Source organism: Plasmodium reichenowi, chromosome 6 (assembly GCF_001601855.1).
Source record: "Plasmodium reichenowi strain SY57 chromosome 6, whole genome shotgun sequence".
In the NCBI taxonomy this organism is placed as follows: domain Eukaryota; phylum Apicomplexa; class Aconoidasida; order Haemosporida; family Plasmodiidae; genus Plasmodium; species Plasmodium reichenowi.
Window position 1 is genome coordinate 262,580 of NC_033651.1, and position 12,500 is coordinate 275,079.

The 12,500-nt window shown below is 19.1% G+C and overlaps 5 protein-coding genes across 5 annotated transcripts in view; 3 read left to right on the forward strand and 2 right to left on the reverse strand.

Annotated features, from left to right (window-relative positions):
* PRSY57_0606600 (conserved protein, unknown function) overlaps positions 1-1,610 on the reverse strand; it is a gene marked incomplete at both ends in the record, with an annotated part of 2,652 nt that extends 1,042 nt beyond the window's left edge. The window contains 9 exons of the mRNA XM_012906442.2: positions 1-23; positions 143-209; positions 307-371; positions 465-533; positions 640-673; positions 774-879; positions 1,026-1,104; positions 1,241-1,394; positions 1,532-1,610. Coding sequence (XP_012761896.2) covers positions 1-23; positions 143-209; positions 307-371; positions 465-533; positions 640-673; positions 774-879; positions 1,026-1,104; positions 1,241-1,394; positions 1,532-1,610 — 676 coding nt within the window. The remainder of the gene's footprint in view (positions 24-142; positions 210-306; positions 372-464; positions 534-639; positions 674-773; positions 880-1,025; positions 1,105-1,240; positions 1,395-1,531) is intronic.
* A 422-nt stretch (positions 1,611-2,032) lies between these two features.
* PRSY57_0606700 (hypothetical protein) lies at positions 2,033-6,043 on the forward strand (the record flags this gene model as incomplete). The annotated part of the gene is made up of 1 exon (XM_012906443.2): positions 2,033-6,043. The coding sequence occupies one exon, from the start codon at positions 2,033-2,035 to the stop codon at positions 6,041-6,043; it is 4,011 nt and encodes a 1,336-aa protein (XP_012761897.2).
* Positions 6,044-6,154: 111 nt separating this feature from the next.
* On the reverse strand, positions 6,155-7,089 carry PRSY57_0606800 (hypothetical protein; the record flags this gene model as incomplete). The annotated part of the gene is made up of 4 exons (XM_012906444.2): positions 6,155-6,213; positions 6,352-6,444; positions 6,602-6,828; positions 6,998-7,089. The coding sequence occupies 4 exons, from the start codon at positions 7,087-7,089 to the stop codon at positions 6,155-6,157; spliced, it is 471 nt and encodes a 156-aa protein (XP_012761898.2).
* Positions 7,090-7,453: 364 nt separating this feature from the next.
* PRSY57_0606900 (hypothetical protein) lies at positions 7,454-11,488 on the forward strand (the record flags this gene model as incomplete). The annotated part of the gene is made up of 1 exon (XM_012906445.2): positions 7,454-11,488. One exon carries the CDS (start codon positions 7,454-7,456, stop codon positions 11,486-11,488), a length of 4,035 nt encoding a protein of 1,344 aa, XP_012761899.2.
* An 827-nt stretch (positions 11,489-12,315) lies between these two features.
* The window catches only part of PRSY57_0607000 (sorting assembly machinery 50 kDa subunit, putative), a gene marked incomplete at both ends in the record, with an annotated part of 1,362 nt that continues 1,177 nt past the window's right edge, over positions 12,316-12,500 (forward strand). The window contains one exon of the mRNA XM_012906446.1: positions 12,316-12,500. This exon is cut by the window's right edge and continues 1,177 nt beyond it. Within this exon, the coding sequence (XP_012761900.1) occupies positions 12,316-12,500 (185 nt within the window).

Here is a 12,500-nt window from a genome sequence, read left to right on the forward strand (position 1 = left end):
CCGTAATTCCTTGAGTGTGAGATCTAAAAAAGAAGGAAGTTTAGTTATATATATAAATACTTAATATATATATATATATATATATATATATATATATTTTTTTTTTTTTTTTTTTTTATTTTTTTTTTTTCATAAAAGATACTTTTTATTTTGCTGCGAAATAGTGGTAGTTCTTAAATCCCAAATAACAAAAGAACAATCATCCGAGCCTTTTACATTTTAAAGAATGAAAAATATATATATATATATATATGTATACAATTATTAATATTGAAAAAAATATTTCATATGAAATACATCACTTACCCGTTGTTATTACATTTTCGTTTCCGTTGAATGTACAACTCCATACATGATAATCGTGTGCTTTCCTTTTTTTTATTTAAAAATGAAAGAAAAAAAAAAAAAATCCACATATATATAAATATAAATATATATATATATATATTTTATTTATTTCTAACCATATTTTTTCTTGTTGACCATGGACCAGCAAACACATATCTCCATTACTAAAAGATATACATATTTTTCTAAATAAAAAAAAAAAGAAAAATAACAAAAAAAACAAAAATACCTTTATATACAAATTTATACATATAAAAAGATAATATCATTTTCTATTGTTTCAATTTTTACTCAGGCTTATTGTCAAACGCTTCAAATGATAACCCTACAAAAATGTTTAAACAATGTATATATATATATATATATATATATATATATATATATATATGTATAAATCCTCATTTTTATGAATGATTAAGAATTACCCGAGTTGTTTTTTTCTTTAGACGTTTCTAACAATTTTTCATAAGTCTCCTCTTTAAGGTCAGACAAGTAAAAACCATTTACACATACACTTCCTAAATATAGCTTCTACAGAAAGGAAAAATTTACAACACATATATATATATATATATATATATATATATGTGAGATAAAGATATATTCACTGTAGAAAATAATGGACATCATATTATTTAATATAAAATTCGTTTTGACGCCTTTCCTTTTTTCCTTACATCATTAGTAAATATATAATTCGATTGAAGAACTCCATTATGAAAATTGATGTTCTTTTTATATTCTAAATAGTAATCTCTTTAATGAAAAAAAAAAAAAAAAAAAAAAATTACTATAAATAATTCTGTTTATAGAAGAACAATGCAATTTATGTTCAATATAAATACACTTATAACAAATGTATTATATATAAAATCATTTTACATTTCCCTACATTTCACAATTATTATTATCATCATCTTTTATATTTTGGTTAAGTCCGAATAAATAGATTTTTCCTTTTTTTTTGGGTTCTTCATTCGGTTCTTTATTTTTTAGTTGGTACGTTGAAATAGCCGTTAATCCAAAATATTCACTGAATTTATTATCTTAAAAATTATATATATAAATATATATATATATATGTAATTTTTTTTTATTTTACGATAAAAAAATAAAATGATATACATATATATATATATATATAAATATATATATATTTTTTTTTCCTATAGCTTTTTATTACTATCATGGTTTATTAAGGTACTACTGGGAAAAACACTAACGTCGTCACAACAATATTTTAAGTTGTATCTTTTCATCATTTTTCACAAAAGAACAAAAAAAAAAAAAAAAAATATAATATATAAACAAAAAAAGGCCAAACATGATAGAAATTAATATATATATATAAATATATATATGTATAATTATAAATTAACATGGCAATATTTTATCTAAAAAAAATAAAATAAATTACATATATATATATATATATATATATATATATATATATATATATATATATATTTAAAAATACATTTATGTATTTATTTTTTATTTTGTTATAAGGCTTACATTAGGTATGTAACATATACAGAAATATTTAATTATATTTATATTTATATTTATTTATATTTACATTTACATTTACATTTACCTTTTTCACATATCATTGTTAGGTAATTTTTTTTTTTTTATTTGAATTAGGTTTATGAAAAAAATATGAATCAATCTTTTTTCTTTAATGAAATACCAGTTATTTATTGCCCTCATTGTTTTGTTGAATGTTTGCTTTAGCTACCTTATAAAGAAGAACAATATTATTATAAATAATAATGATACTTTTTATATTTGTAATTTTGTAAAAGATAAAAAAGGAAGAAGAAAATATAATAATAACTATAATAAGAAAACTCTCAATGGAATAAAAAGTATTGTTAATTCAGGATGTGTAAATCAAGATGTTATGAAAAATGTTGATGAGGCTTATGAGGGAAAGAAAAATTTAATAGAAGGGAATGATTTGCAAAAAAAATTCTTACAAGCATCAAAAGAAGATGATTATAATTATTTATATTTTTATCATATATATAAAAAAATGAAATTAATAAAAAGAGAAAAATATATATATAACCCAACAAAATATGAATCGGTACGATCATATATAAAAAGAGAATTAAAAGATTGTTTAGATGTAAATACATCAGCTTATATTTTTAAACTTTCTGAATTTTATTCAAAAAATGTATTAGAAGTATCTGTTTATGTTAATGAAATAATAAATATTCTTAGTTTTTTTACTTTTAATAGTGAACATAATTTAAAATATAATGAAAAAGAGGAAAATCAAAACACAACAAATGACATATTAGATTATAATAAGAAATGTGTTAGTGATGACATGGATGATAACGTTATTCATAGTACTCATAATAATTCTTTGAATAATCAAAATAAAGCAGACACGTTAGTATATGATACTACTACAATTAAGGATTCTAATAATAATAATGATGATGATGAAAATTATAATTATAATTATTATGTACGTGATAATATAGAGGATGATCATATACATACAGACGACAATAAAGATCATTCAGATATCTATCCAGATAATAAAATATTGTTAGAAGATGATAAGAAAAAAATTTCAAATGAAAAAAATTTTTATGACCAGGAAAAAATAAATAATATAATTGAAAAGACAAAAGAACAATACAATTGCAATGAACATAATTTAAATGATGATGATAATATTTTTAAAAAATATAATGAAAATCAATCGAAAATGAAATTTAGTAAATTAATTAATAAAGATGAAAAATATAAATCATTTTGCTTTTATTTTATTCGACTAGTTGATTCAATTAGTGGACTTTTTTGTACTATTGCAAAAAGAAAGAAACGGGAAGAAATTTTGAACTTTTTAAAAAATTTAAAAATTATACAAAATATTAAAAACTATAATATAAATAATTTACATTTCGATACTAATTTTATGATTTATATTATCAGATTAACAAAATATAAAGATATGAATTTTCTTTGCTCCTTAAAAAAATTAAAAGAATATAAAACCGAAGATATAAAAAAAATATTCCTTAATTGCTTATATGATAATTTACTCGATCTATATTATTTAAAAAATCTACAAGACGATTTTATCAAAAGGGAAAATGAAAAAAAAAAAAAAAAAAACGCCTTAACAAGTCAGGTATTTTCAAATTCTTTTCATACGATTAATAAAAATGGAACAGATGATAATACATATGTTACTACAAATATTAAATATGAGAATTTAAGAAAAATAGAAGAACAATATAATGATTTATTAAAACAGTATTCCCATGAAAAAATTATTAAAAATAATGAAATCATTTGTAATGAAAAGGATTTGAAAAATATTATAATACAAATTTTGAATAAAGATATTTTTAAAAATAAGAAAAAAATAATAAATAATATGAACAATGGTACTAATAAAAATTTGGCTAGTCAAAGTGGGAATCATAAAAAAAAAAAAAAAAATAAAATAGCTACAAGTACTACAAACATGAATAATATTTCTCTAATTGATATATTTGAAATAACAGAGGACAACTTATATGACATTTTGAAAAATTATCCACATTTAGAAATAAATAATAATAATAATATTAAGATGCTAATAAAAAAAATGAATAAATTACTTGAATCATACAATATTAATATAAATATTCATTTGGTCAAAAAGGACAAAATGTGTGTGCAAGAACATAACACTCTTCCATATTCTAATGAAAATAAAATTGAAGAGCAAAACAAAATAAATGAAAAAAAAAACAAAAATATTGAAAAGAATGAAGAATATAAGAACACTGAACCATCTAATGTAAAGGATGTAAATTTTAGTAATGTTTCCTTGTCAGATATTAAAAAATATATATCTTACAAAAGAAGCATAGAAGAACAATTTAGAGATTATCAAGTTGATGAATTAAAATTAAATAATATAAAAGAACAAGAGCAAAATAAAAAATTGGAAAGTGAAACAATAAATGTTAAATTAAATGAAATTAATAACAACAAATTAGAGAACAACGTGCAGTTGAAAAATGAACACATAAATGCTCAAAGTGAAAATTATAAGACTAATGAAAAAGATGAAGCAGATGTATTTAAATATTTTGATATTACGGAAAAACAAAATTACATAACTTTTGAATTTAATAATTATATTTTAGAACACCAAGCATTATTAAATGAAAAACATAATCAACAATTAGCACAGGATGGCAATATGAAAGATACTCCCAGTTATTGTTATGAACCTAATGAGAAATTGACAGATGAACAAATGGAAGAAATTTTGAAAAAACATTTTCCTGAAAATACAGAGGACGCAGAAAATAATAATATGGAAGTGCAAAATGGTATATCCTATGGTGAAAATAATATGTCAGATGATAAGACGGATGTATTACATGATGATACGAAAGAATTACATGATGAGACGGAAGAATTACATGATGAGACGGAAGAATTATATGATGAGACGGAAGAATTACATGATGAGACGGAAGAATTACATGATGAGACAGAAGAATTACATGATGAGACGGAAGAATTACATGATGAGACGGAAGAATTACATGATGAGACGGAAGAATTACATGATGAGACGGAGGAATTATATGATGAGACGGAGGAATTACATGATGAGACAGAAGAATTACATGATGAGACGGAAGTATTACATGCTGAAACAGACGTATTACATGCTGAAACGGACGTATTACATGATGCAAATGATGACATTGATTTAGAAGGTAACCTTATAGATGACGATTTTTCAGATGATAACATTTCAGAAGACGACGTCCCTAGAAGAAAAAAAGAAAAAATTAAAGAAAACAAGGAAATAGAAAAATTAAAATCGTGGTTCGATAATATAGATAATAAAAAGTATAAATACAATTTCGAAAATATTTATTATAAAACATTAGAGGAAAAGATGGAAGCATTATTATATATTTTAAAGAATGAGAAGACTAAAAAAAAGGTAATTGTATGTTCTGCTGATGAAGAAAAGAAATTAATAAAAATGAAATGTCAAATTGAAAATGTGGAATACGATTATATGTTAAATAATTTAAAGAATATTAAACATTTTATAAACAAAGAAAATAATTATCATGAAGCATGTTTTATATTTATGAAAGAAATTGAAAATACTTTAGAGTTAAGAAAAATATGTACAAATTTGTCAGAACAAGATAATATGAATAATAAGGAAAATAAGAATAATAAGGATCATAAGAATAATCAGAATGACAAAAATACTATGAACCGTGATAATATGACCTTTTATCATTTTTCTGAAAATGTTCCTAAATCTATTGTATACAAAAAGCTTTTTTATTCTATTACAAATAATGAAGACAGTTATTTATTTTATTTAAAGTCTAAAAATAAAAATGTTAAAAAGGAAGATGATAGAAAAAAAGGAACAAAATGTAATACAAAATATCCGAAATCGAATGGTAACAATAATAATATATTTGTACCTTATCATAAAAGAATAAAGAAAAAAAAATTAACAAAAAATGAAGAGAAATGGTTAGATTTTAGAAGAAGGACGTTAAAAAAAATTGATGAAATGAAAAAAAAAGCTGAATTATTGAAAAAGAAAAAAGCACAAAAAAGGGATAACAAAATTAAAAAAATTGTAGCAAAGTTGAAAGCCAAAAACAAAAAAATATTAAAAAAGTAAAAAATAAAAAAAAAAAAAAAAAAGTATAGAGGTAAATAAATAAATATAAATATATATATATATATATATGTGTGAACCCTTTTCTTCTTATATGTTTTAATTTTTTCTTGTTCATCCATTTTGTTTTATTTTTTCAAACATCTCTTTAAAGAGATCATCCGCGCGAAACTCTGCAGAGTGATGAAAAAATATATGTACATACATATATATGATATATATAAACACTCATATGTGTAGACATATTTCTTTTTTGTAATAATAATATTGTATATATTATTTATTTATTTTTTTTTTTTTATTATTATAACCTTCGTTTTTTTTTTTGATTAATATTTTATTTTGTAAACAGTCATATATTTCAAAGGTAAGGTCGTCGGTACATTTTTCCTTTATGACGACCCCTACAAATTATAAAATAAAACCAAACGAGGAATATATATATATATATATATATATATATATTTACGTTGTGCTGATAAAAAGTATATGTATATATATATATATATATATATATATATATATATATATATATATTTTCCTTTAATGTTTCATAAGTACCTTTTAAATTGAAGGATATAAGATCTTTTAATTTTTGAAATATTTCGCAATAACGATAATCATAAATAATTTCTATACTTCGGTTAAATAATAAATCACTGGTTTTTATTATTTTATTATATTTTCCAATTTTTTTCATTTTGAAATATGGGTACTTTAAAATTTGATGTTTATGGATCATATCATTTTCGCTTATATTCCTGATCTTTTTTATTCTTGTACCATCACTAAAATGAGGTGATATAGAAAAAATAAAAAAAACAAAAGATAATCGTATATAGGTATGTATGAATGGATATATGTAAATATAAATATATATATATATATATATATATATATACATATTTATTATTTATTATTTATTATTTATTATTTTTTTTTTTTTTTTTTTTTTACATTTTAGGATTCATGAACTGCTTCCACTCCTTGGCACTCTTAAAATGAATCCTTCGACATAATTCAAATGAGAATTTGTATATTTTTTTCATTTTAAAAAAAAAAAAAATAAAAAAGGAATATTTTAAAAGAAAATAAAAATATGTACTTAACAAGATATGAAACAAATATACTAAAATTATGTGGCATATAAAAAATGTTAAATAATAATATAATATATATATATATATATATATATATATAATTAATAAGTTATATTTCAATATGTGCAAAGGATATATAATATTATATTAAAATTATATATATATATATATTATATATATATATATATATATATATTCTTTTTATATATATAAATATTTGTAGATAGATCAACATGAACAGTTAAAAAAAAAAAAAAAAAAAAAAGTATATTTAAAATATCATTATAATTAAAACAAATGACGAGATGAGATAATGTTTAATTATTTTTTAAGAAGCATTAAAAATTGTAAAAGTAAAGACGATGTTACTCATTTAAGTCGAAAGTTCCTAAAAAATATTATTCATTTTAATACATATGAAATATCTCTATGCATAAATAAATTTTCTAAAATTGAATTTGAGGATAAATTATTTTGGAAGCATTTTTGTTTACTAATAACGACAAGAGATGAAAATCTTGTGAAGAAATTTTTATTAACAAAAAAAAAGGATATTAATAATAACAAGTGTCATAATAAGGTATATGGTAAATATGATGATTATGATAACCATAATGTCATGAAGGTAGAGAACAAACTAGGTAATCTTGATGAACATAAAAGAGATGAAAAAAATAACAATATTTATTTTAAAAATGGGACATGTAAAAAAAAAGATGATCTGATTGAATATAATTTATTTCATGAAGAAGAAGAAGAAGAAAAAAAAAAAAAAAAAGATAAATTATTACATCTTTTTAATATAGAAGAGTTATGTTTAATTCTTAATTCTTTATCAAAAGTAAATATAAAAAATGACGATATATTAAAATATGCTTCACACAAATTAATAAATCATATAAACTTAAATAAATATTTAATAAACACTATAAAGGCCCTTACCTCTTTGTCTGGACCTACACAAGGAAGAAAAAATAAAAGTGTTGAAATAAACAAATGTGATGATATAAAAAATGATGATGAAATAAAAAATGATGATAATATAAACAATTGTAATAATACAAACGGGTGTGATGACCATACGTATAAACCAATAAATGTACAACATATACTACAGGATAAAATATACCAGAATATAAACAACTTAAATAATATTTTGACAGAGAAAGATATAAGTATATTAATTGAACTTATGATTACACATAATGATATAGATAATAATAATAATAACAATATATATAATAATAACAATATATATAATAATAACAATGTTAATGTTAATTTTTTAAAAAGAAAATTATTTGATAGCTTAAAAAAAGTAAACCATATAAGTGAACAAAGTATCTCCCTTATTTTACAAGCATGTAGTAAATCATCAGAAAAAAATAAAGAACTATTAGATATTTTAAAAGTTATAATAATATTAAAATTAAAAAAAGAAAAAAAATGTTCTGATATTTTTCTTAGTAGTGTTATACATTCATATGCTTCTATTAATTATAAAGATAAAATATTATTCAATGTATTATCAAATTATATATGTACAAATATGAATTATATTAATGTAAAAGCATTAATTATTATATTAAATAGTTATATTAATATTGAAATATTGAATATTAAATTATTTTCTATATCCTTAAATAAGCTAGCGAAAAAAGATGTATTACTAAACCTATCAAATCAATGTACTTCCAACATTATAACAATCTTTACAAAAACATATCATTATTTAGATAAAATAAAAATAAATTTTATATTGAACACAATAATTCAAAGAATAAAACAAGAATACAACGAATACAATAAGTGTTATATATACGTTAAAGAGAATGTCTCTTATAATAATAAATCCGTTAAAATTTCTACAACACCTTTAATAAACACAAAAAATAAAATAATAAATAATGATAATTATTATAATAATTATTATAATAATTTCCCAGAGAATATAATATCACATAACCATTCAACTTATTTAAAATACATACCACGTAATATAAATAGTACAAGTAAGAAAAAGCACAAATATAATAAAAATGAAACTGTTGAACGAGAGAGGAATCAAATTGTTAATCAAAATAAATTTTTCATCTTAAACTTTTTAACAAAACATATAACTAATATATTAAATAATTTAAGTAAATTAAATATGGCTGACACGAAATTATATGAAATATTTTCATCTCTCCTTCTAAAAAAAAAAAAAAACGATATCAATAAACTTGATATTCTTAATATCACAAGTTCCTATTCTAGAGCTTCATATAGAAACGAGAACATATATGATCTAATAATAGAGTATTCTAAACAATATATTGTACAAAACGATTTAAAATATGTAGAATTTATTAATTTATTTACAAGTATTAGTACTTTTTATGTACTTGAAAAAAACGAGCCTTCTAATATATACAAAACGAAATTTCAAGAAATTATCAAGTGTATGATTCAAAGGTTAAAGGGGGAGGACGAAAAAAGTATTCATAAAAAGAAACGGAAAGATATAGATGGAAAAATATATGACAAGGTGAATATGAAAAAGGATAATATTATAAGTACACATAATTTAAATGAAACATATAAAAATATATTGAATACATATGAGGAAAGTCCTCATAAAGATAAACATAAAAATAAAAATTCTGATAAACATATTAATAATAATGTAGATGAAGAATATGTCGAAAAAAATGTTAAAGATCTACATGTAAATGATTATTGTTATAATTATGATAATATAAAAAATAAAAATATTTTGGATAATTTAAATATTAATCATTTAGCTTATATATTATCAACATTATGTAAATTAAATATACATGATGATTATATTTATAATAAATGTGTTATAAATATAAGAAAGAAAATATTTAAAATAAATAGTAAATGTTTGTCTATTTATCTTTTATATATAAGTAAATTTAATATAATTCAAGATACATATATAAAAAATGTTATAGCTAGCTGTTATAAATTGGAATATGAAAAAAAAAAAAAAAAAAAAAAAAAAATTACAAATTTAAATAATAATAATAATAATAATAATAATAATATATTTTTAAAAATGAATAATTTATATAAACAACTATTATCGAATGATATAATAAATTCAATATATATTATTAGATGTCTAATAAAAAACGATACAGATCTGATAAAAAAAAAAAATAAAAATATATATAACCTGAAGAATAATAGTAATGATGGAACTCATTCAAATAATAGGTATAACAACATATATGTAATATATTTTAATTTACTTTATATATATAACTTTTTTTATTCAAACAAATATTATGACATTTCATTAATTAACATTAGTAGAAATCGAAATGTGAATATGTGTAAGAATAATGATAATAATAATAATGATAATAATAATAATAACAATAATAATAATAATAATAATAATAACAATAATAATAATAATAATAATAATAAAACACTCTTGTCTTTTAAATCAGAGAAAGAAAATGAAAAAAAAAAAAATAATACAACTTGTCATATGGATAAAAGTGAACACTATAAAATAAAGAAAAAATTACATTCTCATATTTCGGATCAACATAATGATGATGATAATTATATTATAAAAATGGATGACATCTTTTTTGAAGAACAAAATAATATTATAAAAACAAGAGAATTAAATATACACGGTTCTTGTATATTATTAAATAGTTTATCATATTTATTGACACATGTATATTTTTATAATGAAAAATATTACAAAATAATATATTATTTATTACTTTATAATTTTAAATATGTTTTTAAAAAATTAAAATTAAAATATTCAATTTTTGATTTATTATATAATTTAAAAGATATAAATTATGAAAAACAAACAAAATATATTGTTCAAGATATTATCGATTCAGCAAGTTTAAGACAACTATATATGTCTATATTAATGTTATATTATTTATATCCATTACATGCTTCTACAAACACTACAAATAACAATATTATTCATAAATATCCTTTATTTTTATTACAATATATATACTTTTTTTTGAAATATAGTCCTATGGTGTCATTTGAAAAATATCGTTCTATATATAATTCTTTAAATAATATAAAAGTTTTTTATTATAATAATCACTATTCTCAAAATCAGAAAAAAAAAATCAATGATCAAAATATATGCCATAAACATGATGATATTAAAAAACCTAACATCTCAACGAGTGAATTAAACGTTTATAATATCATATTAAATATTCTAAGAAAAAAAAATATATTACAGCATTTTAATGTTTCAACAACTTTCAATGTTTATATGTATTCAGTGGATATATTAATAAAGTCAAAAAAAAAAAAAAAAAATCATACAAAAAAATGAATATAAAAAAAAATATATGTATATATATATATATATATATATATAGATATATTTTTTTTTTCCCTTTATAGGAGCTCAAAAATTAAATGTGCCATTTATTTGATTTTTTTGTTTATATTTTATTTATTTATTTGTTTGTTTATTCATTTTTTATTCATTTTATGTATATATTTATATTTATTATTTTGAACCTTGGGCATATAAATATACATATGTTTACAATATATTTCTTATTTCTTCATTTGTCATCACCTTTTTAATATTTTTCTTGTAATTTAAGAAAAAAAAAAAAGTAGTTTTATTTTAATTTTTAATACAACATAAAATGATAAGAAATGTTATATAAATAAATAAATATATATATATATATATATATATATATATATATATATTTACATATGTAGAAATTATAACTGGGTAAAAATTATGTTGTATTAATATAAACCCTGCCGCAATAATGAATAAAGAAATAAATAAATATATATATATATATATATTTTATTTGTGTAATAAAATAAATGTGGGTTTGTAGAATTACAAAATGTTTGATTACCAACTTGAGTAGTTTAAATGACTCTGTATGAATTGTTGTAATCCACATTCAGTTCTGAAAAAAAAAAAAAAAAATATATATATATATATTATAATTATACAAATATATTTATATATATATATATACATTTTTTTTTATTTTTTATCTTTTATCATCACATATATATATTTATATTTATGTTTATGTTTATATTTTTATATTTTTTTTTTTTTTTCTTTTTTTTTCTTTTCTTTTTTTTTTTCTTTTCTTTTTTTTTTTTCTTATAAGGTAGAGGATGAACACAGAATTGGATTTACAAAACAAAATTGGAAATGTAAATATAAATTTAGAAGGGCTAGAAAGAATAAAGAAGAGTAATTTATTATATATTTTTGATGATATAAAGAAAAGTAATAATGTAGAAGATTTATTATTAAGAGTTAAAAGTTGTAATGAGAAAATAAAGGATTTAAATATATT